Source organism: Drosophila simulans, chromosome X, assembly GCF_016746395.2.
Source record: "Drosophila simulans strain w501 chromosome X, Prin_Dsim_3.1, whole genome shotgun sequence".
NCBI lineage: Eukaryota > Metazoa > Arthropoda > Insecta > Diptera > Drosophilidae > Drosophila > Drosophila simulans.
This window is the reverse complement of record NC_052525.2, coordinates 7,680,888-7,708,153: the sequence shown is the minus strand read 5'-3', so window position 1 is coordinate 7,708,153 and position 27,266 is coordinate 7,680,888. Positions and strand designations below refer to the sequence as shown.

At 47.6% G+C, this 27,266-nt stretch overlaps 8 protein-coding genes across 9 annotated transcripts; 4 read left to right on the top strand and 4 right to left on the bottom strand.

Annotated features, from left to right (window-relative positions):
- The first annotated feature begins 70 nt into the window (after nucleotides 1-70).
- On the top strand, nucleotides 71-1,290 carry LOC6739895. The gene has a single exon (XM_002076749.4). The coding sequence runs from the start codon at nucleotides 317-319 to the stop codon at nucleotides 1,211-1,213; it is 897 nt and encodes a 298-aa protein (XP_002076785.2). The 5' UTR covers nucleotides 71-316; the 3' UTR covers nucleotides 1,214-1,290.
- A 545-nt stretch (nucleotides 1,291-1,835) lies between these two features.
- Nucleotides 1,836-6,472, top strand: LOC6739896 (mothers against decapentaplegic homolog 3). Its single transcript, XM_016180903.3, has 2 exons — nucleotides 1,836-2,129; nucleotides 2,850-6,472. The coding sequence occupies exon 2, from the start codon at nucleotides 3,092-3,094 to the stop codon at nucleotides 4,550-4,552; it is 1,461 nt and encodes a 486-aa protein (XP_016038500.1). The 5' UTR covers nucleotides 1,836-2,129; nucleotides 2,850-3,091; the 3' UTR covers nucleotides 4,553-6,472.
- Nucleotides 4,648-8,640, bottom strand: LOC6725422 (zinc finger protein 239). The gene is made up of 2 exons (XM_016173600.3): nucleotides 7,708-8,640; nucleotides 4,648-7,652 (listed from the first exon to the last, which is right to left on the bottom strand). The coding sequence occupies exons 1-2, from the start codon at nucleotides 7,900-7,902 to the stop codon at nucleotides 6,900-6,902; spliced, it is 948 nt and encodes a 315-aa protein (XP_016038499.1). The 5' UTR covers nucleotides 7,903-8,640; the 3' UTR covers nucleotides 4,648-6,899.
- A 151-nt stretch (nucleotides 8,641-8,791) lies between these two features.
- Nucleotides 8,792-11,498, bottom strand: LOC6725421 (dynein regulatory complex protein 1 homolog). The gene has a single exon (XM_002106401.4). It carries the CDS (start codon nucleotides 11,233-11,235, stop codon nucleotides 9,004-9,006), a length of 2,232 nt encoding a protein of 743 aa, XP_002106437.2. The 5' UTR covers nucleotides 11,236-11,498; the 3' UTR covers nucleotides 8,792-9,003.
- A 480-nt stretch (nucleotides 11,499-11,978) lies between these two features.
- Nucleotides 11,979-13,984, bottom strand: LOC6725420 (zinc finger and SCAN domain-containing protein 21). The gene has a single exon (XM_002106400.4). The coding sequence runs from the start codon at nucleotides 13,856-13,858 to the stop codon at nucleotides 12,044-12,046; it is 1,815 nt and encodes a 604-aa protein (XP_002106436.2). The 5' UTR covers nucleotides 13,859-13,984; the 3' UTR covers nucleotides 11,979-12,043.
- A 595-nt stretch (nucleotides 13,985-14,579) lies between these two features.
- Nucleotides 14,580-22,279, top strand: LOC6725419. Of its 2 annotated transcripts, XM_016172855.3 has the most exons (6): nucleotides 14,580-15,116; nucleotides 16,067-16,824; nucleotides 16,901-17,186; nucleotides 20,354-20,530; nucleotides 21,148-21,292; nucleotides 21,596-22,279. In XM_016172855.3, the coding sequence occupies exons 2-6, from the start codon at nucleotides 16,304-16,306 to the stop codon at nucleotides 21,979-21,981; spliced, it is 1,515 nt and encodes a 504-aa protein (XP_016038498.1). In that variant the 5' UTR covers nucleotides 14,580-15,116; nucleotides 16,067-16,303; the 3' UTR covers nucleotides 21,982-22,279. The 2 variants fall into 2 exon arrangements, with proteins under 2 accessions (XP_016038498.1, XP_039153205.1); XM_039297271.2 differs by lacking the exon at nucleotides 14,580-15,116 and having other exon boundaries at nucleotides 15,235-16,824.
- A 163-nt stretch (nucleotides 22,280-22,442) lies between these two features.
- Nucleotides 22,443-24,545, top strand: LOC6725418 (WD repeat-containing protein 46). The gene is made up of 2 exons (XM_002106398.4): nucleotides 22,443-24,267; nucleotides 24,330-24,545. Exons 1-2 carry the CDS (start codon nucleotides 22,591-22,593, stop codon nucleotides 24,480-24,482), a joined length of 1,830 nt encoding a protein of 609 aa, XP_002106434.1. The 5' UTR covers nucleotides 22,443-22,590; the 3' UTR covers nucleotides 24,483-24,545.
- Nucleotides 24,489-26,616, bottom strand: LOC6725417 (testis-expressed protein 10 homolog). The gene has a single exon (XM_002106397.4). The coding sequence runs from the start codon at nucleotides 26,489-26,491 to the stop codon at nucleotides 24,578-24,580; it is 1,914 nt and encodes a 637-aa protein (XP_002106433.1). The 5' UTR covers nucleotides 26,492-26,616; the 3' UTR covers nucleotides 24,489-24,577.
- Between the last annotated feature and the right edge of the window lie 650 nt (nucleotides 26,617-27,266).

The following is a 27,266-nucleotide window of genomic DNA, read 5'->3' as shown; positions in this document are numbered from 1 at the left end:
ACCATTTGTATTTTCCCTCCAATCAGCTGTTGTTCAGTGTTGTCAAGTGCAGCCGATTAATGCTAGCCGCATTTTAGGTTTTTGTTTGAGGGAAGCATATCGGGTTTATAAAATTCGGACAAATTTTAACGAAACTGCTCAGAATGAGAATCATAAAATTTGTGACAATCATAAAATATGTGGGAATCATAAAACAATCGGTTTGACAATCAATCAGTTGAAACTATTTGACAACATTGGCACAAAACAACACAGGAGACACGCAAAAAAAAAACAAACAAATTCGTCATCGTCGCTGGAGTTTGGGCCTTGGAAAATGGCAAACAATCCGACAAAGTCCCTCCACCAGGCCGAGTTTGGTCTCCAGACCACCAGCGATTTATCCAAATTAAGCAGTATAAGTGGCACGAGCCTAGAAGCGATGCCAAGATTTACTATTCCGCAGCTAAAAATTCCACAGCTGAGAATTCCAAAATTGCAGTTGCAGACGAATGCGGATGCCGCTGCCGAGCAGGAATACCGGCGAGCGGCGGAGGCACACAATCAAATGCTACTCAACGAGATCCAGTTGAGGCAACGCCAGCGATCGGAGGGCGAAAACAAGCCGCAATCAATGGGATTTGTGATACCCCAACTGGTCGCGATGCCCAGGGCGCCCCTGAACATACCCCTGCTGACGAAGTTGGAGCACGGCATGAAGAAGCTGGAAATAGGCGATGGGACAGAGATGAATACAGCCACGCCAGCACCTCCACTAATTGACCTCACGTCCACGATTATCGAAAGGCATAAAGACGCACCGCCCAAGGAGCTGGCCAGCAAGGCACGCCAGTTGTCCAGTCGTGAGCATTTTAAGATACCCTTCATTGCCTCCGATCGAGGAAGAAGGAGCACGACCGGCGTAACTCTCTTGGCCAACAAAAGATCCATCAAGTACGACGAAGACGAGCTGGCCGATCGGTCACCAGCGAATAGCGACTACCGGGAGCAACCGGGACCCATTGGGCTCATGCTGGACGCAATGGTGGGCTATCCGGAGCCGAGGAAGCCCCGTCTGGTGTACGCCGTCACTCCGCTGGAACGGCAACACCTGCGGATGTGCCAGCATAAGGATTACGGCATCCAGGTGAAGAGATTCCGCTTTGATACTCCCTCGCCGGATGAGCTCGTCAAGCAGGCGCTGCAAAAGTCCTGGCGCATCTCCCGTACTTGACTTCAGTTCATCCTGGTAGTTGACAATTACCAATAAGTAAATTCAAAGTAAAAACTCCACTACGTTCAAAAAGAAAAGCTGCCTGAGTTGATTTAATTCTAGATTTAGTTACTAATTAGTTGACCATCCAATCCCATTCTATTGTGGGTCTACATTTTCATATATAATTGCGAACAAGTATATTTATGTATTTAATTATTAAAATATCTAACAAATAAAAAAAAAAATTTATTTTAAGCAGTAGCGTCAACGGTTATTCGATTTTCAGCCAACGGTCACACTACACAGTGGGTCACACTATTGTTGGGCAGCAAGTCTGGGCACACTGCAACTTTGCGAATAGCAAAATCGCGAAACGCAAAAAATTATATTACTCCCATAGAGCGCAATTCGAACGTAAAGCGAACTACTAACGGATAGAAAATAAACACAAAGAGCATAATATAAGAACAAACAGCAAGGAGACGTTCAAATATTTATCAAAATAAGTTCTCTGTTCTTGTTGTGCCTCTGTGTGTTTGTGTCTGTGCGCTCGTGTAACTGTGTGCGTGCTTCTTGCGTGTTCGTGTGCAGTGCCTGTGCTCTGGTGTGCGTGTGCGTATAGCTGTCACTTTCTGGCGCGCACACAAGATATATACACACAGAAATTTGAAAAAGCGGTGCCCACCACACGGCCCCCTCCCCGTTCCAGACAACCATCAACGCCACCAGCAACACCACCCCCTCCCGTTGGCGCGGCTCGGCTCGGCTGGATGTGTGCGCCCGGTTCCGGTGCCTTTTGGTTACCGTTCCCGTGCATCTGGACCTGGAAGCAGTGTGTGCGTGCGAGTGAGCGGGCACGATAGAAGTTAGAAGAGCAGGCGAAAGGAGCAAGAGCAGGACGACAGAGGAGCTCGAGTTGCCGGTACCGTTACAGGTAATATTTATATGTGCGAGACACTCGACGCAAGTGTGTGTGTGTTAGGTGGGGGTTGGAGATACGGATACAGATACATGGATACATTCCAAAGCGGCTGTATGTGCATTTTTCGCTGTTTCCCCAATGCACATTTAATTATTTATTTATTTTTGCGTTTAACTCGTACGTACCCCTCTCGCCGGCGACGCTCATGTTTTTTTTTTTTTTTTGTTATTTTCGGTAATTTATTGCCCCGCCTTCGATAAGATGGAAAATTCCAAACTGCCCACAGATTAGGCGTGTGTACATACATACAGAAATATACACACATTCTGGTTCTGTTTCTGTTTTCTGTGGCTGCTGTAACTCAACGAAAGAAAAAAAAGCGTCTGCAAACGCAGACATTTGACCTTGTTGGGGACAATAACAACAAGAATAGCAATAACAACGGTAGTGAGAATAGCTAGAACAGCAACAACCCACGCAGACGATTGCATTTGCGATTGCCGTTTTGAAAACGGAAAATCTAAATTGAATCTTTCTGAAGAAATCTGAATGTGAATCTAAGGCAAAAGTTAATAGATTACCCATATACACACGCTCGGGCAATTATCACAATAACATCGTCATCAGGGTCGAGCTTTTATCAGATCCAGCCGCTCACGCACACACATGCAAGCCAATTATCAGGTTTTAATTGCCAAAGCACGCACAACTAAACCCATTCCACTATTCCAGATCAGAAGTGCACAAGGGAAGCAGCAGCAGCAGCAGCAGCAGGAGGACTGTTCCAGTTCCAGTTCCCATTCCCGTTCCAGTATTCCAGAGAACGTGATCGAAATAAAACTAAAACTAAAAATCGACCAACGCCAGCAGTGAGAGCAGTATTCAAAAGGCAACGCCGAGTAGGAGAAGAAGGAGCTAGTGGACGCGGAGGACACCAGGAAAGCCCAGGAGAACTCCCCCCCTGAGACCCTGAGATGTTGCCATTCACCCCGCAGGTGGTCAAGCGTTTGTTAGCACTCAAAAAGGGCAACGAGGACAACAGCGTCGAGGGCAAGTGGTCGGAGAAGGCCGTCAAGAATCTGGTCAAGAAGATCAAGAAGAATTCGCAGCTGGAGGAGCTAGAGCGCGCGATCTCCACACAGAACTGCCAGACGCGGTGCGTGACGGTGCCGCGCAGCAAGCCAGCTCCCGCCGGCGAGCATCTGCGCAAGGGTCTGCCGCACGTCATCTATTGCCGCCTGTGGCGCTGGCCCGACCTCCAGAGTCAGAATGAACTAAAGCCCCTCGATCATTGCGAGTACGCCTTCCATTTGCGCAAGGAGGAGATCTGCATAAATCCGTACCACTACAAGAAAATTGAACTGTCCATCCTGGTGCCCAAATCGCTGCCCACGCCGCCCGACTCCATTGTGGATTATCCGCTGGACAACCATACGCACCAGATACCCAACAACACCGATTACAATGCGGCGATAATTCGCAGCGCCTCGTTGAGTCCGCCGCAGTATATGGAATTGGGCGGTGCCGGGCCCGTTTCCGTATCATCGTCTGCCAGTTCGACGCCAGCGACTGCCGCCGGTGGTGGTGGTGGTCCCTCCTCCTCGTCGTCGTCGTCCTCGTCCGCCGCCTCCGCCTATCAACAGCAACAGCAGCAGCTGTCCTTTGGCCAAAACATGGACTCTCAATCGAGTGTGCTCAGTGTGGGCAGCAGCATTCCCAACACCGGCACCCCGCCGCCCGGCTATATGAGCGAGGATGGTGACCCCATCGATCCCAACGACAACATGAACATGTCGCGTCTAACGCCGCCCGCCGATGCAGCGCCGGTGATGTACCATGAGCCGGCCTTTTGGTGTTCCATCTCCTACTACGAGCTAAATACACGTGTCGGCGAGACGTTCCATGCCTCGCAGCCCTCGATCACGGTGGATGGCTTTACCGATCCCTCCAATTCGGAGCGCTTCTGCCTCGGACTGCTGTCCAATGTGAATCGCAACGAGGTCGTGGAGCAGACACGTCGCCACATCGGTAAGGGCGTACGGCTTTACTATATTGGCGGAGAGGTATTCGCAGAATGTCTGAGCGACTCGTCCATTTTCGTACAGAGCCCGAATTGTAACCAGCGATACGGCTGGCATCCGGCCACCGTATGCAAGATACCGCCCGGTTGCAACCTAAAGATCTTCAACAACCAGGAGTTCGCCGCCCTGTTGTCGCAGTCCGTGTCGCAGGGATTCGAGGCGGTCTACCAATTGACACGCATGTGCACCATCCGCATGTCGTTCGTCAAGGGCTGGGGCGCCGAATATCGCCGCCAGACGGTGACCTCAACGCCCTGCTGGATCGAACTCCATCTGAACGGGCCGCTCCAGTGGCTGGATCGCGTGCTCACACAGATGGGTTCGCCTCGGCTGCCGTGCAGCTCCATGTCGTAAGCGCACGGCCGGTTCCGGTTTTCAATCTTCCCCCTCCCCCCCCAATTTTCCGCACAGAAAGCGCCGGAGTGTAAGGCCCATTTTTGGGTTGAAAGAAGAAAGAAGCCCCAGAGATCCCAGTACGGCTCTGACAAGTAACACTGACGAAGAATGGATACTATTCTCAAGAATTTCGAGAGAAATTTCAATGGTTATTAAAATGGTTTAGATTAACCAGTCCGTAAAATCTAGATGAAATTGGTATGCAATCAATGTGCTTCTGTTCGGCTTTCATTTAAATTCGCTGATCACTTAGGCAAGTGATGTAGTTTTAATACCCTCTGCCAGGGTATAAAATTCAATTTTGTCACTAGCTCTAGAAAAAGTACATTTCAATTGCCAAAAGCTGTACAAATCGAAGGCGAGAAGAAGCTGAGGCACAACAATACTTGAATCCTTGATGTACCAAGAACTTTCGTATCCAAAAATACTATATACATCTCTGTTCATGTTGATTATGGCCCGGATTCATCAGTGTTACTGGTCAGCAGCTCTGCGGGAGATCAAAATGAGAATCGGAATTGGTTTCAAAGAGAAAACCAAGAAAAATTCTGAGAGCACATATGAAATAAGTTCAGGCAAATTATATACGAGTACATAAATGAGTAATTGAAAAACAAATGGTAGATGCAAACCAGATGCAGATATATCTATATACAAAGAGCACACACTTACATGTGGGATATATATCTTTACAAGCATATATGAGAGAGAACATGTATTTGGCGTTACAAGTTTAGGACTATATATTGTGTAGGTGGAAACGTGGAGAGAGTTACAGTTTTCGATAAGAAGCAACAATTTTTTTAAACATTTTACATACATAAAAAAAAAAACCAAAAGCACATGAGGAAATAACCGAAATGGAACCGACCAGGAACACACAAAACCAAAAGATACCCCGAATCTGTGTGCGTAAAGTTGGTAGCGCTAGAAGCGAGAAAGTCAAAATTCTTTGAGAAAGAAGCAAAACAATTATATTGGTGATTTGGAACAAAAATGAATGAGCAAAACAGGAACTGGGATTTATCAAGCTTGAAGCTTACACACACAGACACACTACCATACATTGCAAATGTACATAAGACCAAATGTAATGAAATTATTCACGCAGGACCTCCACTTGATCGAGTATGGGATTATAGATATATCCGTTTGATGATGGTTGTTAAACGTTTCGATTTTCGCTTAGTACGTGTGTGTTAAAAAATTCGTAAACTCTTAAAGCGCAGTCAGCTCTTGTTAGTCGTAATATCCGTAAAATGCGATCATATATCCTATGTGTAAAGCACTTGCCCAACAAAATTTGAATGCCGCAAGCCAGGTCTGGCCCATCCAAGGTGCCATTTTGTTCAGAACTGCATTTATTGTGTACCAAATGAGAGATTCTTGATTCTTTTACAGCCTCGTATTTCAAACGACAGCGTAACCAACCAATATGCAATATGGTTTGCCGGTGCTGGCCGGATTTTGCTTGGCAAGTGCACGTTTTTCTTGGGTCTAGATCTTAAGTCTATATATGTAACGAAATTCGCTAGCTTATCTTAACGTTTAAAGAGCCCAAATCCAAGTTTAAGTTCGAGTTCAAATTGTTTTTACGTCAATATTTGCTGATTCTTATAATTCTTTTGTTTTTTGTCCATCGCTTCGCTGTTACGACCAAAAATAACTGTACCGCCTGGCCAGTGTTGGGCAGTGAATGGTGCGCGGCGGGCACAGTGCTGCCTAGCGCACTTGTCCTCTGGTTCCGGCGAAACTTTAATTTAAGTTTTGTCTATTGTTTGCCCCCTTTGTTGCTTTTAAGTTTCTCACGTGCGTAGTTTTGTGCTAAGACACTTAGTCCTGATTGGCAATCAATCGAATAAACGACCGCGAACGAGATTGTGTTTTGTTAATTGGCTCTAATCACTGTTTTTAATCAATCAATTGTTTTCGTATTTCCGGCTAAGCCCGCAAATAATGTAATGTAATCCTTAAGTTATGCCTAACGAAACAAAGCAATGCAGGCGAACATGCAGCAACAGTCAACAGTCCTCCGAGGACACAACCACAGAGAACCAGCAACCCCGTACCCGTAACTTTATAAAGTATAAATACAAATATATACATATATCTAATATGCAAGCATGCAGATAAAGACAAACAGAATCGTATATATAAATAAACACTTATATTGAATGGAAAGCGCAGCCCAAGCCCCTTCTGGAGCAGCTTAGGGTGGGGCGAGTCTCGGATTCGCCTGGAATTCGATTCGAATGGACAGGGAAATCGTACCGTATACTAAAATAATCAAAGTGCTCTCGAGCTGTCAACGCTCGTGCACCTTGAGGTGCTGTTTATGATTGGATTTGCGCAGAAATCGAGCTGGACAGAGTGGACAGGCGAAGGGTCGCTGATGAGTGTGGGCGATCTGGTGGTGCTTCAGCTCCGAGGCACTGAAGAATCTCTTGCCGCACTCCGGCTGTGGGCATGGGAAGTCGCGCTGGTTGTAGTGCCGCTTCAGGTGGATGCTTAGATAGCACTGATCCGTTAGGACCCGGCTGCAAACCGGGCAGGTGAAGCTGAGCGCGGATGTATCCCGTTGCTCCTGCTCCGCCAGCGGATGTTCGGGATCCGTATCCGTTGGCGCCGCATGCCTTAGCTTTGTGTGTATGCGCCGCGCGTGGATGGAGTGAAAGGAGAGATGACAGTCCGAGGACAAACACGGATATGGTTTCTCTCCCGTATGCAAGCGCCGATGGACAGTTAGATAGTTGGCATACCGGAAACCCTTGCCGCAGATATCGCATTTGTGTGGCCGCTCCGCCGTGTGGGTCACTGCATGGATGCGTAGCTTGTTCAGTTGCCGGAATCCCTTGCCGCACTCCTCGCACACATGCGGCTTCTCGTCCGTGTGGGTCATCTTGTGGATGCGCAGATTGTAGGCTTCCGAGAAGCTTCTGCCGCACACGTCGCAGGTGTGATCCTTGCCAGCTCTTCGGTGGCGTTTAGTGGTTGGTGTCCGCTTGGGCTTACACATGTCTGGTGGCTCATGTTCCGTGGTGTTTCGCTGCTGGAGAGCCTGAATGGAGGATTCATTAATAATGTGCAATTCACCATTGGGAACTTCAACTCACCCCATTTACAAGTTCCAATAGATCGTATTCCGAGCCCGGATTCAGCAGCTCCATCTCCATTGGCAATCTTTCTCCGGAGAGATCCTCCAGTTGGGCAAACAGCTGCAAATCCTCGAGGCAAACGCCATAGTTATCCAGATCGTCGTCCGCAAAAGTGGCGTCTTTCATTTGGGATATAGGATCTCTGGATCGCATGATGATGGTCCTCCGCTTTCGCTCGGACTGCTGTTGTTTGGCCAACTGGCGATCAAGACTTCCGCTACCGCAGGAAAATAGAAGGCAATGCCAACGGAGTCCGAACGAGCGTCGATAAGATTACGCCGTGTTTAATTATGTAGTATATTATTACAGGTCGCCGTTGTAGTTGTTGGCCATGGAATTCAATAGAAGCGCTTGTATATTATTTTATCGAAATGTCGTCCATAAAGTTTGTCCATAAATGAATGATTAGCCCGGTGGTCTGCACTTTAAACGCTGGCGGTGCGCACTTTGAGCCAATTGGACGATCTCTCCGTGGACTCCGACTACCCTAAATATGTGTTTTCACATATGGCATAATCATTTCTTTTGTCCACCGCTCAACTTTATCGGGTTGCCCTGATAAGACAGAAGACACAAGTGCAACAAGTCCTAATCGTTTGGCTTCCAGTAGTGAAATGGTAGCTGTGCGCGGAAAGCGATCGAAGGTATTCCCCGTCGTAGAGATCATCTATTGCCAACTGGTTCCCACGGACTCAAAGTTCGAAATGAAATGAAAAGCAAATCAAACATCTAAGATCGACAGAGCAGCATGGACGGCATTGGCAATATTTCTAAAGGGGATGGGTAGTTCAAGTTAGTGGAGCAAATATACAAAGATATAGTATTGTGATTCTTATGTGGACTTAACTCGGGGGTAATCCCTCACAGACTGTCCATGGCAGTATACAAATGTTATCAAAGAGCTTCCAATGCCAGGCACTAATGATAATATCGGTCATCAGAGAGCTCTATTCATAGTTTAGAGCGGGACGAAGTGAGTTATAGACGTGGTAATATTTCACTTTGAAGGGGTTCATTGTTTTTAATATTCAAAACCCCAAAGTTTTCATGATCAAAATATACTTTTATTGCACGCTTATTGAGTGAAACAAGCTTTTCAGATGGCTCCACGTCTCTGAACTATTTCCATGGCAATGTCAAAGAGCAAGACTAGGCACAACTATAATTTATCATGTTTGCAGTGAAATCGGACAATAATTGCTTGGGATTATGTGTGTGCATTGCAGTTGAGGATGTAATTGGATGATATCCCACCTAGACGGTGAACTTCTGCAGCAGATGGCGCAACTCTTCGTTCTGGCGACGCAGGAAGACGACTTCCGCATCGTACTGCACACGCATCTTGAGCACCTCCACATAGTGATTCAGGCCGTGCTCCAGGGTCTTCCACAGCTTGCACTTGGAGGCCGGGAAGCAGGCCGAGAACTGGCGCCAGAAATTACGGATCTCTGCATCCGTAATCTGAATAAGATTTACCGCATTGAGAATGCTGCCCGGTTCGTGTTCGTACATCTTTTTGTGCATCTTGGAGGTGAACAGATTCATGGCGTGCAGGCATAGGGCCGGCTCCATGACCAGATAGTGATTGTGGCATCTCTTGGCCGCCTCCTCGCTCTTGGGTAGAAATGTTTCCCCTGTCGACCTATGCTCCTTCTCCTCCGGTTTGCCACTCGCCGTGCCCTGCAGCCGATTTGGCTTTTGATCCTTCATGAACACCTCGGCGCACTTGCGTGGACTCAATCCCTGCGGTTGGCAATTCGGACAGTAGGTGTACGGCATGAAAACCTTGGTCAGTTCCTTGACGTCACGCAGATGACGAATTCGCAGCGCCGCAAATATATTGTCGATGCGTACCAGGCATTTTTCCTCCTCGGAATACGGCTCAAGAATCTTTAGCAGGCGCTCCTCGATGAGGAAACCGCCGCGATCGGACAGCTTGCGAATGAGATTACGCATCAAGCGTAGCGAATCCGGCGGCAGCTCCTTGATATCCGGCTTGCAATTTACGCTCGACTTGGGCATCACCCTGTTCTTGGGAACCCGGCCAATCCGCATGTCAAACTTCTCCAGAATGTTATTGCGCTTCTTCTTCGCCTTGTTGATGTTCGGAATAGGTGGCACGGGACTGGACCACGGCATGGCCAGCTGCTGCTCGTGTATGATGCGATCGATGTGGTAGACCCGATCCACCAGCAGGTTCAGTTCCTTGTAGTTGATCTCCCAGATGCGATCGAACTTCTCACGATTGTTCAGCCTCGCCTGATGCGCCTTCGACTCCATATCGTTGATGTTGGAGTGCAGCTTGTAGATGTCCGAGGAAAGACGGGCTATGTTCCGCTTGCCCGTGTTGTAAAGATTCTTCAGGCCACGCCGGGTGCGTCCGATCGCCTCATGCAGTCGGGCCACCCGTCGCTTCTGCTGGTTGTTAATGATCACGTTCTCCTCGTTGCGCTTCTGGAGAACTTGATAGTTATAGTCCAGCTTCTCGGAGTTCATCAGCACATTGTCGCGCGTGCGACGCAGCTCCAGCTCGAGCCTCTCGCACTCCTTCTCCAGCCGAATGCGAGTGCTCTTGGTCAGCTCCTCCTGGGACTCGTTGATCTGCTGGGTTTGGCGAGCATAGAATTGCTCGCGTGCCCTTACCAAATTGGCCTTCTCGTCAAAGTTGGCATTCATCGCATCGAAGAAGGTGCGCCACTTCTCCACCGCATTATCGGCGAAGATTTGCCGCTCCTCCTCGATGGTTTGCCGCAGCATTTGGATGTGCTCCTTGTAGGCCTCCTTTAGCGTCTCCACCTGGTGATCGACGCGCTCCACCAGACAGCAAAGATCCTGGGCCTGCCGCTCGCGATCGAACTCGTACTTGGCATTCATGCGGTCCACCTCCGCTTGGCAGGCAGATATCATCTCATCCTTGCGTGCCATGATCTCGGCAATGCGTTTCTTTTGCTCTTCGATTTGGTCCCACAGCAGCATCGGCTCGTTGGTCTCCTCCAGCTCCGTCCAGCGTGCCTTAATGTTCTCGAAACGAGCCATTGTCTCAACGCTTTCGCGTTGCAGCTTCACATTCATCTGATTCTTCTGCGCACCCTCGAAGATCCGGCGATTCAGCTCCCTTCGCTCGTTGGCCACCCGGACATTGGTCACCAGCTCTTTGCCAAAGCGTACCAGTTCGTTCAATCGCTCGCTGGACAACTCCAGCCGTTGGTCAATGGGCGACTTCTGGGCCTGGCAACGTTCGGCGACGCCTTTCGGGGCCTCGCGGAACTGCTGACGAACCCGGTTGAGTATCGCCAGCCGGCGTTCGTCCAACTTCTTCACCGACTTGTCGCATCGCTCGTTGAAGATCAGGCCATCGATGCGGTCATTAAAGGACTCCCAACTGTCCACTGGTCCCAGATCGGGCTCCACCTCCTCCTCTTCCTCGACACTGCCGTCGCTGACTATCTCCTGCTGCTCCTCCAGTTCATCCTCGTTGTCGTCCATTGTTTAAAATATATGCCAGGTCGAGATTTGGATGAGAATCGCTTTGTTGTGCGTAATTTCTGAAGGCAACTCTGCTCCAAATCAAGGTGGAGGTTTGCTGTGTGACTGGAGAAGTTTGATCGAAGGATCCCACGTTCCCTTGGTTTCGTGGCCATTGCTCATTGCGCCTACTTTTCCGGTATAAACAACAATGTTGTCTTTATGTTTGTTTACTTCTGTTGTCAGTGGTGCCCCATCAGTGTTGCAAAACAAGAGAACTGCAGGCTTAAGCAAATATACGTGATCTTTATTTTTTTTTTTTTTAATAAAGTGTCTCATGACTGCTTTACTATATTTTGTCAATAATAATTATCAATAAGTTATTGAATAATACCTATATAATATATGAAAATCTATTAAGTTTTTAAATTAGTTCACCTCCACCCGAAATAATCGTTATCGAAATCGAGCGATAAGTGCTGTACTAAAGTTACTTCCCTCTCACTTCCTCCTGCTGTATAACCCATGCTGACGTCACCGGGGCCTCGCTAAATGCAAAATGAGTGGAAAATTCCATTGCCAAAACCGCAATGACCCATTGACCCCTTGGTACAACCAAAAGGCGCGATGTTTGATCCCTGGGTTGCAATCAACAATACGAACTTGATCCCCTTCGAAATACAGCCCTGCGGATTTGTTGACACTGGGTTGCATTCGACCAAAAAACTTGGTACCGCCATTCAAAAAAAAAAAAGTCGAGCAAATGAATTATTTACAATATAGTATTTACTTTCGACCTATGTACAAAATTTGCGCGAAGTTGCGGCACTCAGTTATCCTCAGTCTTCAAGGTGATTTCATATATCAGCCCGTCGTTGTAGTCCTGCCCTCGGCTATGATGAAACTGCTGCAGCGCCTGCTGCTGGTGATGCTGTTGGACAGCGTTAAAGTATTCATCCTCGTTTAGCAGCTCATCTAAATCCTCGCCGCCGTCCTCTGCGTCCACTGCGTTCTCCACCAGCAGTTGCTGGTCATCGTAATCCGAAAGCTGCACATACTGTTGATCGCTCCCGTCTAGATATTGGCGATTGGACGACGAGCCCTGCTCGTCTGGTTGATTGTCCTCAACCAACAGGCCGTCGTCCTCGTCGTACTCCTCCTGCAGGGGGCCCATGCCGTCGTATTCGTCGTCCTGGCCATCTATATTGCGACCCGAAATGGATTCCGAATCGGATCCTTCACGATTCCCATCCGCTTTCACAAAGCGACGCGTGTTGCTACGGCACTGAATCGAACGCTTGTGGGCATCGAAGTAGCTAATGTCGGTGAACTCCTCCTGGCACAAATGGCACACGTATGTGCCCTGGCTCAGATGCATCTCCTTACGATGACGGGCCATTTTGTGGGCATCGCGACACTGCATGCCACAGAATGGGCATTTGAGCATCCGCCGCTTGCCCATGTGGACATTGCGGATGTGCTCCTGCAGAGAGAAATTCTTGTAATAGGCCTTCTGGCAGTACTGGCACTGGAATCGCCGCTTCTTCTCGTGCGTCGCCTCGCGATGCCGCTTCAGCTGGGTATTCTGTGCGAACGTCTTGCCGCACACTTCGCAAATATGCTCCTTCTCCAGATGGCGGCGCTGATTGTGCACGCGCAAATCCTGCTTGGTCGAAAAGTATAGGGTGCACAGTTCGCAGACGTATGGTCGGATGCCCATGTGGCGTCGCGCATGTCCGGCCAGGTACTTGCAGTCGCGATACGTTTCCGTGCAGTAGATGCAAGCATAGCGATTGGTGCCAGGCACCAGATGGGTCTTGTGGTGCTTGGACAGCTTTGATTTGTGCATCACATCTGGGCAAATGCCGCACTCAACCGGCAGCTTCTCGTCCACGATGTCGCTGATCATGGAGAACTCCACAAGGGGTGTGCTGTCCTCGTCAAAGTCCACAATGGTGGCTACCAGGTCGTCGAAAAGCATGTAGCGGCGTGGTCCCTTGAACTCCTCCAGCATCTTTTCGCTTGGCTTCACATCCTTCACGCTGCCATCATCGTCGTCGTTGTTTTTTTGGCTGACAAAGCTGCGTAAGGCGATCTGGCGGGTAGAATTTCTAGCTTTGCTAGCGGGCTGGACAACAGGCGGCGGCGGCCTTGGTGGCGATGGTGGCAGCGAGGGTGACGACGGTGGATACATATCCAGATCCTCTTCCTCCCTTTCGTTATCGCGCGGATGGCCGTAGCTAGTTTCGTGCTCGTAGTCGCCGTAGTCCACCTCCTGTTCCACTTCCTGTTCCACCTCCACCAAGTCCCCCACTTCGCTCATATCCAATTCTCTGACCAGAAACTGGGGCATCTGTTCGTCATCCGCCAAATCCTTCATCCGGGAGCCCACTATATAGTCGTGCAGCTCCTTGCTCATCAGCATCTCCTTCTCCACGCCATTCTCGTTGACGATGATGATGTCCTCTTCGAACTCGTTGCCCAGGTTGTCCAGAAGCACGTAGGTGGCATCATCGCTGGTGTTCATCACGCGAACGTTCCCACGGTTGTCTTCGTCCATGTAATCGCTATTGCCCGGCAGCCCAAATTCGATTACTTCGTTCTTTTTGTCCATGCTTATCGCAAGGCAGCGTTTGTGGCTCATCCTGGTCACATCAACTGAATTAATTAATTAAATTGCACGAATACGGCCAAAAGAAAACGTAAAAAATCGCAAGTGTGACCAGTCGCCAGTTGCTTGCCGACACCAACTATCGGATACCAGATATCGATGGAATTTCCAGTAAAATACTCGCTTAGTAGAAATGCTTCCTTAAAAAACTGAAACACAACAAAATATTTTTGTGGCGAAAATTATGAATTTTCGGCGAGAATTCAGTGTTTTTGAAGATTTGAAGACTTCACTATAACGAAACATTTAACATAACTGGGCTTAAAATGGTCGCAGAGCAAAAATAATCACGGTTTTGTGCAGCTATTTGCCTAATCTAAGTCCCTTTAACTTTCCTGCTAAATTCAAAAATTTTAAAAATTTTATAGATTTTCACATTTTTGGTAAGGGGTAACATCATAATTTTTTACAAAAATCGGTGAAAATTTAACATTTTGAGCTGTAAATGCCACTTGATTAGAAATTTTATTACAAATTCAACGAGGTATGACATTCCATATTTGGACCAATATTCAATTGATCAAAAAACTGCGAAATACGAATATAACTATTTGAATTTTGATCATTGCCTGTGCGATACGTGTATTTCCTTTACTAAAAAATAAATAAATGAAATATTGCGCCGATGATTATATCGCGAAATATCGATACATCCGCATTATCGATAACACGCAATTTGAATGGCTGCTTGCGCGCCAGAAAAAAAATCGCTGCGCATGCGCGACGTCGACCAACGTCTTTTGCCGCTTTTGGCCCCTTCCCTCGTTGTTGTTGATGTTGTTGTTGTTGCCGTACTGACTATTTTGCGGTCTGCGCTCGCGACTAACTTGGCTAACTTCTGGACTCGGAATTGGCCCGGTGCATTGCATCTGCACACTCGGTGGCGCGCGCTTGTCTTCTTGAGACTTCTTCAATCCAAAACGGGCGTGTTTCGCGATCTCATCCTCTTGTTTAAAAGCAGTTACTGCTTTTTTTTACGGTGTTTACTGTTTCTGTTCGTTGGGAGCGTGCGAAGTGCGCGCATGCGTAGTAGCTGATAATTAACCAATTTGAAAATTGCGGTTCTTCTGCTTTTTTCGCAATTCAAATTGACCGCATAATTGCGCAAGGAATTCGATTTTTTTTACTGTTTATAATAAAAGTGTTATTGAAAAAGAGAAGAAGCGCAACACGAGATTTTTAAGAATGCAAAAATTGGGATAATAAGAGGATGTTAAATTCGTTCTAAAAGGTAAGAGTCATATCAGTAATACATAAGAAACAATGTCAAGTTATGAGTAGAAACAAATGGGCAGAAAATATCACACTTCGATTTAATGAACTTATCTGTGCAATTTAAAATAAGTATCAACTGCAAGGATCGTATACGTTTAATAAGTTTATGTAACCACACATGTTATATAGAATAATAAGCTAAGTATCTCAATTCGAAGGATTAAGGATTGATTTTCAAATAACTCAAAACGAGTGAAGGGCATACTTGTATATTTACTTTTTAAGTAGCGTCCAAGTTATATTGTTAATTGGGCTGATTACAATGCCCAGTCGAGTTAATAAGAGATGGGAATCACAAATACAAATAGAGAGCACAATAAGCGAATAACCAACGAGCTGCCAGCTAGTAACATCACAAAATAGGATTACGCAAAGTTGCAAACGCATTATGTTGATGTTGATTTAAGCTTCGGTGTTTGCCTTTATCGCATCTATTTATTTATTTATTTGTTCGCCGTGCTGCAACATCTTCAGCTCCACAGCTCCATGGCTTTATAGACTCCAGCCAATCAAACAAATATGGGACAAACTTGACCCGCTTTCGTCGCGGAATTGGCATCACATCGCGTCGCATGGCATCGAAAATGGGCAGGGAAGGGCTCCCCAGATTGGCCTCTCGTTTATTTGGCCATTAAAAATTACATAAAGTGACAGCGTTGTGCCCCTTTCCCTTTTTCTATTAGCCATACAATTGATTAAAATCATCAGTATGGCATAGGCTTAAATTAGCTAGCTATAGCTTATATTCTTGTACTTATTTGGTTTACCATTTAAATGGTTATCTAACTTTAGTTAACCCATTTAAACACGAAAGCCCAGCAGCAACAATTAGACCATGCCCCCTAAATACTTGACCCAAAATCATCGCTATGCTATGTATGCAACTAATGCATTTCCATTTCGCAGACAAGATTCTCGAACTTGGACTGGGAGTAGGCCAATTAAGAGTTAGCCACGCGGCCGCACGAACAGGTGTCGTCGCTGCAACAGCAACAGCAACAGCAGCAGCAACAGCAGCAACATCTAGTGACAGCAGCAACATCCAAAGACAGCAGCAACAAGTGGCATCATTATCATTTGCGGTTTTGATCATCGGCGGGGCGGTTTGCCGTTGCCACTGGTAGAAAACGGGAAATCGGAAACATGTTCTCCTCCAGCGCCTCGGCCGCGTCCACATCCTTCAATCTCGGCCAGCTGCTGCCTTTGGCCATCGCCATCGGAGTGTTGCATCTGCCGCAGTTTCTGTGTCATGCTGCCTGGGCAACCAGAACGCCGGAAAATTTCATTAACGATACAACCACCGCCACTAAGACCATGCAAATCGAGGCGATGCAGGTGAACTGCAGCCGGGAGCTGCTCGAGATGCATCTGGAGTTGAGCCGTCCCTTTCGGGGATTACTCTACGCAAAGGACTTTCCGCTGGAGTGCCGTGCACGTGGCAAGGACTCGACGCGTCTGCATCTGCGCATCCCAACATCGGGATGCGGAGTGAGGGCGGAGCCCCTGGAGGACGGCAGTCTGGAGTACACGGTGCGTGTGATGCTGCAAAAGGAGCAGAAGCTGCGCCAGAGCACCGACATCCTTAGCTCGGTGAGGTGCCAACTGCCGGCCAATGCGATGGGCATGCCACTGCCGGTGTTGCGACAGGAAAAGGGTCACGATAGGTAATGCTACAAATGCTTTAGTTAATGTAACAAGATGGAGAAGTTCTTTTTTTTTTTTTGTGCGTTATATATGCAGAAATGCCAGGATGCGAGCTTTGGCAGCTGCTGCAGCTCCAGCGATTGGCGCCACTTCACCCATCAACCAGCAGCAGCGGGACACGCCACGCGTGAGGATCTGGCTGGAGTTGGGCGGTCCCAATGGCACCGGATCCGTGGAGGTGGGCGTGGCCACCACGCTGACGGTGAGAGCCATCGTGCCCGGAAACATCGGAGTGCGGGTGGTGGACTGTGCGGCACTCGATGGCCTGGGCGAATCCACGCAGCAATTACTCGATGCCCGCGGCTGTCCCATCGACGAGCAGGTGAGTGAAGCGATCAGCTGAAGCTATCTATATGCATATGAATATATATACATAGACGTATCTGGTGGATCGGTCATTTGCGTAACAGGTGCGCCGGCGGCGCGACATTCTACGCCAGAGCAGACCGTTAGAAACTTAACTTGGATGCGACGAGGCGAACGGAAAGTCATTAATTAGCCACGATCTCGATGCTGTGGGGCGATCTGCGATTGATCGCATTTAACTTTCATTTTTATAGGCGACATTTAGAGGGTATCAGTCTAGAGGGTATATTGGGCCAACTGATGGGCAGAAACAATCCATTCACAAAGTGCCTTCTGAAGAACTGAAGTATTTCTCAAACTTATTTAAGAAAGAAATATCATAAAACAGATACCAGTCGCATCAACTTCACATACCCTGTAAATTTGCATGCGTTTTAAGTGCATTTTGAAGACGACGAAAATGTAAAACAAAAACCATTCGATGTTTGATTCTTTGCCACTGATTTCTTGATTGCAGCGAAAGGGAAATCCAAGTAGATGGAACAACCTATTGATTGGAGATGTTTCTATATATTTTGCCGCCAAAAAAACAAAAAAAAAAAACATGATCAAAACTAAGCCTGGCTCATTAAGTGTAACAGTTATTACAGCACCGACCATAAATGTGAGGCAAACGGCAGCAAAACCGAAACTGTTAGCCATAATTACGCGATCATCGTTAGAACAGTTTTCGTTGCGCAGCCAACCAGGCCCAAACAACTCAACTCGTCTTAGGTTGGCCCAAGCCATTAGGTAAAGTGGGAAATGGGAAGAAAAATGCGAAGAACGAGCTAAGTATTCTAAGGGTTCCCTGGTTCCTCCAGCGCCTCAGATCTTCAGTTCTTCTTGAGTAAATTAGGAGGTCACAACAATTAGCCAACAGTGAAATACATAGAAATATTTATCGTTTAGCATTTTGACGTGCCCCTGTTGCGGTTGCCACATCTTCCTCTACCCGCCACCAAACCATTTAGTCGCTGCACAGTGGAACTAATACGCAGTGGAAGTGATAATAGGAAGTTTGGGTTCGAGACCCACTTCAATTCGAATTATTCTTGCTTGCTCGAAAAAAGGCATATGCTTTATTTTAATAACATTTAATAGTAAATATGTGATTTCGTTATATGTATGTATGTATTTATTTATTTATATCATACTAGTAGTAAAGCACACGTTTTTTTTTTCTTTAAGCTCAATACTCAACTTATATAATTAATCATACAAGTATGATCAAACAAGTAAATATTATTTTAGAGCTTTGATTGCGACGATTGGCCCCACTGTGCGACAGTGGGCAATGCCATTGCCAGGCATTTGCATTTCGGTCGCCGGCCGTCGCAGCTTTGTGCACATGTCATTCATCCATTCACGACCAGGCGGCCTTAAATGGGTCAAACAAATCTCCGGCTGACGCTTCGCTACTTCTTTGTGTTGTTGGTGGTCAGGGTAGCGCTAGAAAAATCACACGGCTTAATTTCTGTTTTATTTTAACGGAACGGGCTAGAAGACACATAGTATATATTTAAATGTACATATGTATGTACACATATACATACATACAAACCCACGAAGAAAACCATTTGCATTTTATGTTTGTTTTATTGTTCAGCTCTTGGCGGCTGTCTTCCGTTTTAGCACATTTCATTTTCTTTCGCGTTGGTTTATTGTTTTATTTTTCTGTGCCTTTTTTCCACTTTTTTTTTCTTCTTCTATTTTCTATTATTTTGCTCTTTACCTCTCCATCAAGTCGCTCCAGTGCGATTGCAAATTTATGCGCGCACCCATCACAGGTTGATTTGTTTGGTTTAGAAACACTTCTGGGTCAGAGCGTGGAGGAAAAGTGAAATAAAAACCGCGTCTTTTGTCTGCAAACGGCGTCGATGATGGTGACCCACTTTTCGCCTTGGAATCTCTAGAACCTGACCCACTGTGCAGGTGGGGTACCGTTAAAAGGGAGAAGAAGCCTAAACTGTAGTTACTGATCCCTATTTACTGTAACTCCCTAGCCATGGCAATGCATCTATCGATTAACGGTGAATCCTGTCAATTATTTCGATTATTCCATTTTAGTGATGGCAATCACCGCGTTATCCTTATCTTCCCTTCCACTGAGGAAGCATTTGGCTGTTACATTTGCATTCGTACAATCTTTCTGCACGTGAACTCATTTGAACTTCCGCAACAATTTGCTTTTTCTCGTTATTGTCTCGGATTTCGCATTCACATCCACCCGCACATTGGGAAACACGTGCTTGGGCGTGTAAATTGAAACTGTGGTACGCCATCTAAGCCAATTAACGTGTCTTGGTTGGAATACTTCGATTCTCACATACCCTCTTGGGATATGGGTACCATAATCAACTTATATCAATCTTGCTATCAACAGCTGTCAAATATAAGATGCAAATAGTATCTGCAGAGATTTTATCTATTCTAATGTTTCTATTACATTAGTTAGGGTATTACCACATTCGTTTTTCCTGCTTGAACCCTTTTTGCTTTAGTTACCACCAACAATGGCGAGATGTAAATCGCAGCGTCTTGTAATTCCATACATCTGTTTCCAGCGATCGCACATGCATCATACCACTCACATGTAGCATCCATATCCACAACGTGCACCCACTTGCAACTTGCAACTTGCGACTTGCGACTCCGGGCGTTGTTGTCATTGAACTTGGCTTTGCCACCTTTTGCTCGCTGGTTTCTTGGTGGGGCGGGTTTACTCTGTAGTACCATGGCACCATATTACTTATACGTAACGGAAGTGACCGTGTTTTGTCAACCCGAATTATTGTATAACCGGCGATAAAAAAAAGAGAGGGCCATGAAAAGGTTACAACTGGTTGGAGTTCAGGTTCAGGGACAGTAGTGACCATAAACGGAGACAGGTTCATATTCCCAGATTAAGCCGCAAATGTGACATAACAAATGGTGGTTCTTTAAGTTCTCAGTTCGCTGGAGTTCTTAAATATTATTAGGTTTTCTTTCTTTAAACTCATTATAATACATAAGTGCAGCAAGTAATGAGAACCTTTAGTAGTCCACTTTCTTAAGCAAACGAAACCGAAACGAAACCACTTAAAAAACAACCTTGTTCGCCATGCATCGCCTATGAATCTACTAATTTTCCGCCATGGCCAGGTAATGCCCGCTCTGCACACCCAGCACCGACCGGCGGAGGAGGGATGGTCCAAGCAGCACGAGGAAGACCTGGTCGAGCGGACGTTCGCGGCCACGTTTCCCGCCTTCAAGTTCCCGGACCGCGAGCGCCTACACGTCAGCTGTGGCGTGCAGCTTTGCAAGGGGAAGTGTCCGACTGTGAGTACCCCAAATACTTGTGCCACACACCGCACTGCAGGTGCACTGCGAGAATTTAGTTAGTTAGTTTGAAAGGCAAAAGTGCGGCGAAGGTTCGAGTTGAAATCCTTTTTTTTAATTTTTGAAATACTTTTGCTCAAGCTCAAGTCTTGTTAACTTATCTATCTAAACAAGTAGATCTTAAATTACTTTTGAGTATGTAAATTGTGCTAGCCTTGATTTGCTGCCCAAACGGAAGTGGCTGATTTATCATTGGAACTAGCCCCTATTTCTCGCTGTGTACCGACAAAATGCACCGCTCGCATGCATCTCAATTAATTGCAACGAAAACGAAAGTGTTGCCACCGCCGCCGCTTCTTCTGCTGCCCAGCGTAGCGTGTTGTTGCGTCTGCTAATTAATGTGGTTATTGCACCGAAATGCAGCCAAGTGGAGCCACATACCCACTTAGAGCCACCGGTGCACCAACCGATGCACTAGCTCCACTTGAAAGATGCGCAGCTTGATAAGCACAAGATATTGATGGGGAAAAGTACAAGAAATGGGCAAAATAACACGTATCAGTAAGAGCTAAGTGAGTAAGTTACCTGGTAATCAATGTTTGTGTTTACGATTCCAGCTAAATTGTCGCCTGAAGACGCCTTCGCCGGCACTGAGCGCCGAGCAGCACCTGGCACGCATCGAGGTGTTCAATTCGCTGGCCGTGACAGCTCCTCAAATCGAGGTGGACCGCCTGCGCTACGACAGGCGCCACAACATGAGCGGTAAGTGGATGCCACCAGCGGGTGGATCTGTGGGCGTGGCAGTGGGAGGGAGGCAGGCAGGGAGTGGGAGTGCGTGCCAGTCACGGCTGCCGAACCACCCAAAACCCAAGTGCTGTGCAAAAGCCCAAACATTTCAATTTCCTTCTTTAATTACTTGTAAGCTGCAAATTAATGGGGGATTCCTTCATGAGGTTTTCGCTTTCATCATATAATTATATAAATGTAGCGATATATGTACTATGAAGCATAGATTTTAGATTACACCTTAAACTTGATCTATAGTAAAGTGAGCTCATATTTCAGGCGAGGATTATGCGCCGCATGTGAGGGGCCAAGTGATGCCCGGCGAGGGAACGCTCTGTCTGTCCATCTCCAAGCTGGCCATCTCGTTCTGCGTTCTGGGCCTGATCTTCCTGGTGGCCGTGGTGGTGGCCATCTTCTCGCTGATACGCTCGCGTCGCCGGGAGCGTCGTCATGGAGCTGGCTTGAGTCTGGGTCTGGGAGTGGGCCTGGGCATCGCCGGGACGAGCACGTCGAACAGCAGCAGTCGATTGCATCGGGATCGTGCCGAGATCTGCACCTCGATGTTCTCATCCAGCAGCGAATCGGCGCAATCGCAGCCGCGTTTCGGGGCCAAGTTCCTCATGCCCTACTATCCGAATACCCTGCCCTACGGCCGTGTCTACTAATTGATTACGCGGCGGAGTTATTTAGTGGAGGCGCCTCCCAGAGACTGACGGAATCGTCTAACGAGTGGTACACCAAAATAAGGTCTAACTTTAGCAATATTATGCGTAGTTCTGTAACTTTTCGGTTGGTCGAAAGGATCTTGAAAGCGTTTTGCAAGCGGTTTGGGGCCAAAATGCGTTTTGATGTCCTTTCGCTGTAGCTGTATGTAATATCTACATAGATCTAAGAATAAAAACCTAACATAGTTGCATCCAAATGAAACTCAAGCTCCCTTTAAGGTCATTTTTTTTATATTTTGTTTACCTTTTTTATTCCACGAACAAGTTTTAATTGGGAATAAACGTACTTCTAATATAAACCTTTTATGTTTATATCATTTAAATTGCGCGTTTTTCAAATCGCGCGCTCAATGATTTGAATTTTAGAACATACGGTATTTGTTTAGTATTTAAAGCTGATCTGGCTAACAACGCTAATGCCACGTGGTCACACTGCGGAACAGCTGATTTGAAGAAGAAGAAGCAGCACGTGCACGTTGTTGTCAAAATTCAAATTATTTTTGTTTTAAGCCAGCTTTTAAGTTAATTTCACCTTGCGGATCCATCAAGATGACGAAAATAGCGCCAAAAGGGCGCCCAAAGGCTAAGACGCCCTACAAACGCTACTTCGACGGCCAAAAGGACACAGAAACGGGCGACGGCGATCTGAAACATGTAAAGGTGTTCAGCAAAAACCGACAGAATTTCACTGGCGATTTTATCAGTATGCTAAATAAAACGAAGAAGCCGCGTCCCCAAAAGGCTCCCGCCAAACCCACAAAAGAGGAGCTGGAGGCCAGGCCCAAGAAGAACCCGATTCCCAAAGAGACCCTCGACAAGTACTCACGTGGCGAGCAAGTGCAGCCGAAAGGTGTAAAAACGCGGCACTTCAAGGAGCAGCAGACGCGCAAGGAGGTCTACCTCGAATATGCCACCGAGCAGGCGGCCCGCACAGAGCTCCTACTCCAGGAAACCGCTGGGCAGCTAGATGCAGATGAGGGCGAGACCACCGCCGAATTTAGGCAGTCCCAGATTGCCGAGAATGTGGATATCCAGTCGTCGGCCAAGCACTTCAACCTGAACATGGAATTCGGTCCGTATCAAATGCGCTACACCAAGAACGGCAGGCATTTGCTGCTCGGCGGCAGACGCGGTCATGTGGCCGCCTTCGATTGGGTGACCAAGCGACTGCACTGCGAATTCAATGTGATGGAGAGCGTCGAGGATGTTCAGTGGCTGCATGTGCCCACCATGTACGCGGTGGCCCAGAAGAGCTGGGTCTATTTCTACGACAAGAAGGGCACCGAACTGCATTGCATCAAGCGGCTGAATCGCGTCAATCGCCTGGACTTCCTGCCCTACCACTTCCTCCTGGCCGCCGGCAACAGTGCGGGCTATGCTTCCTGGCTGGACGTCTCCATTGGCGAGCTGGTGGGTAACTTTAACACGGGACTGGGCGATATACGCATGCTGCGACACAATCCCAGAAATGGTGTACTCTGCATTGGCGGCGGACGTGGCGTGGTGTCCATGTGGTCGCCCAAGGTGCGTGAGCCGCTGGCCAAGCTGCTGTGCCATTCGACAGCCATGACTGCTCTGGCGGTGGACCCCAAGGGCCAGCATTTGGTCACCGCTGGCTTGGACAGGGCTGTGAAAGTCTGGGACATTCGTATGCTGGTGCACGACAAGCCGCTGACTCACTTCCAGCTGCGTCTGCCCGCCAACGAACTGGATGTGTCGCAACGTGGCATGCTGGCGCTATCGCAGGGCACCTATCTGGAGACCTACTCGGATCTGCTCTCCGGCGGAGGTTCGGGTGACGGAACCCGGTTGCCTTATATCCGCCAGCGCTGCGATGCCTTCGTCCACGGGCTGCGTTTCTGCCCGTACGAAGATGTGCTCGGTGTGGCGACGGCCAAGGGCTTCCAATCGCTATTGGTGCCCGGCTCTGGAGAGCCAAACTTCGATGCTATGGAAGACAACCCGTATGAGACTTCGAAGCAACGACGCGAGCACGAGGTCCACGCTCTGCTGGAGAAGATTCCGCCCGATCTGATCACCCTGGATCCGCAAGAGATCACTGGCGTGGATGCGCCCACGCTGCAGGAGAAGATCGATGCCAAGAGGAAGCTGTTCCATTTGAAGGCGCCGCGCATCAACATGAAAACGCGCCACAAGATGAAGGGACGTGGCGGCACCGCCAAGGCGGCGCGCAACAAACAGATCGTCAAGGATGCCAAGCGAAAGGTGAGTGTTAGCCACTTATTACTCTTTAGCCCCCCATCTATAACCAAGTCTTTGCCACGCAGGAGTTTATTGCCGAGGTGCGCGAGGCCAAGAAGAACGTTATCAAGCAGCACAAAGTCGACGAGGTGGGTGCCAAGGGCAAGCCCAAGACCAAGGCACCACGCTCCGTTCTGGATCGTTTCAAACCCAAGCCACCCAAAAAACAGAAAACCTGAACAGAGTTCGTCTTAAGCGAGAGGAATATAATGTATACATTAAACTTAGAAGCTAAACAAAGTGTCTGACTGTGTGTATTGCGGACGGGACTCCACTAGTCGTAGCCGAGTACAGCCTTTAGGTAATCGGCAATTCCTTTGCTCTCCACCTGCTCCTCCAGCTGCTTAACTGAACGCTCCAGTTTGCCCTCTTTATCCAATTCTCTGGCATAGTAGAACAAGTTAAGAACTCGCTTATGGTTCTCGAACTTCTCCTGGCCTTCGATATCGCCCGTGATCTGCAGCTTATGCAAGTGGCTGACTATCTCAGGAGCAGACCGGACTAGAGCGGCCATAAAGACTCCATTCAGTTGGCGGCAGAGCGTGGCCATGGCTCGCAACGTACTCTCACCCACTGTTGGCTTCAGCAGCAGTTGCGGCAGATAGCTCAGAAACGGAGTGAATCTCTGTTCGCCGCCGAAGCGCGTGTACAAATCGGAACGTTCCACAATCTCGCAGAGAAGGTTCAGCACCCGAGTGGCCACGCCCTCGCGTGTGGTGAATCGTTGGCTCACATATGCCTCAATGGATGCGCTCAGCAGGCTGGTCAACGGCTCCGCCACGATTTTCATCAGCGATGTGGCGTTTTCGAAGAGCAGCGCACGGAGTGAAGCCACCAGTGAGAGCTGCTGCTCCGGTGACAGTGAATTAAGGCGCTTCAAAGTCTCGTGCATGTACGCAATTAAATGCGCAAACATTTGAGTCTGTCTCTCGAGGGGAGTCGGAAAGAACTTACAGGCCAGCTGGACAATACCCAGGTTTTGTGGCACACAGAGCTCTCCGCCATCTACGGCTCCCTTGTCTTTGGATGATTTCTTGGTTGCCAGAGGTATCTGTTGGTAGGGAAAACGACTGCCGTCCTTGTCCAAAAAATTGAGCAGGAACTTCTGGGCATAGTTTTTCCTCAGCCAATCGCTTAGTTCCGTGGTACTGTGCTCCGCCTCGTGCTGTTCAATCAGGTTCCAGAGCAGACTCATTAGGCCAATCACCACATGCAGACTGGCCGCCGCATCTTGGTTGAGCAGAGGTTGTTGCTGCTGCGGCCGCACCTCCATCCAGTTGTCCTGGAGAAGTGGTAGCAGTTGCTCCACATACGTATGCAGTTGAGTGCCCTCCGCCGTTAGCTTGGATTCATTGAGGATGGCATGCAGATTGCGGTTGTCCTGGCGCACGGGACACAGCACATTGTAGTACTGCGGACGCATCTCCTCGAAGTGAACCACACGGGCAGCGGCTGGCTTTGCCGTCTTCGAGGTGACTAGCGTGCTGAGGATCTGCTGCAGACGGATAAGCACCTTGGTGCGCCACTTCACAGTCGTCTGCTTGCCCTGGCTCAGGTTCAATGTCAACGTGCGATTCGAACGCTCGTTGTCGTGGCGGGCGCGGGAGATCATGTCGATGAAGTTGCCAATTATGGTGCTGGCACTCCGCTCGGCCAAGAAAGCCGGTGGTACGCGCAGCAGTAGGACGTCGAGCATGAGCAGCGAGTCCTCCTGGATGGCGGGCAGCACATGGGTCATGGCGCAACGCAAATAGGTGGCTATGACATGGAAGAAGGGCGCCACTGCCTGTGGCTGCAGTGCCTCTAGCAGAACATCAAGCGTCTTGAATGATTCCTTTCGCGCCGACCCCTCCATGTCCAAAGCTCCAGCCGCAATTCCTTGAAACAGCTCGTTCAGATGACCAATCAAATGGTCCGCATTGCCGGACTTCAGGGAGTCGCGCACATTGCGCTGTGCATCAGTGCGGAACTTGACACTGTGATGCTTCAGACGGGACAGTGTCTCCTTGAGATTGAACTGTCGCTGGCCAGTTTCCGAGTAGGAGGACTCCTTCAGCTGCTCCCGAATCTCGATTTTGCGCACCTTGAAGTCCGTCTTGGTCACGTTCAGGCCCTTGGGCAGCTTGGCGCCCTTCAGCTTCACCTTGGCCTTCTCCGCACGCAGGTTCTTCTTGTGGTGGCCTCCCATTTTTCCAGCTCGGCAGAATATCGGAGGTGGATTTGCGAATTAAAAACAATCAAAACATGTGCGCTCCAAACTCAACTGGTGGTGGACAGTGTGACCAAGTAAATATGAAAGGCACAGTATCTACCAGATATACTTAAAAAATCTTTTATCTTGAAGATAACTTAAAAAATAAGAAAGCTTTTTACTTCTCATGTATGTCAAATATTAATTTAAATTTAAAATGAAAATCTCTGTGATTGTTTCATGTTAACTCATCTGATTTTCAATGAAATATAGTTATTGTCCTGATTTAATGATCATTTATTCATAAAACCATAAAATATATCATTGCAATAAATCTAAAAAGTAGTAAAGAATTAAAAACCATCGCTAAAAGGTATATGTCTTTTTAAGACAGTACATTACTCCCAACTATCACTAAGTTGAATATCCTTGCATAATCTTGTTGTCTACGAACATATATTACAATTTCCTAAATCTAAGAAAATTTAAATAATTTTGTCTTAAATCTCTTTTAAATTGTTAAATATAGAGCTATAAGAATCGGAAAAAATTAATCTTCAAAATTTAAAAGCTTTTTAGGATATAAAATGTCACATTGCAAATTGTGGTGAAATCACAAGCTGCAGAATGTTCTAGATAACTAAAATAATTAGGTGGAGTAATAAACTTTTAAAACTATAGAAAAGCGTGTTAGCTATATGTTTAAAATGGTTTTGTTTTTAAACGAGAAGTCATTGTCTGAGAATATGTGAAAATAAATCAAGAATTTTCA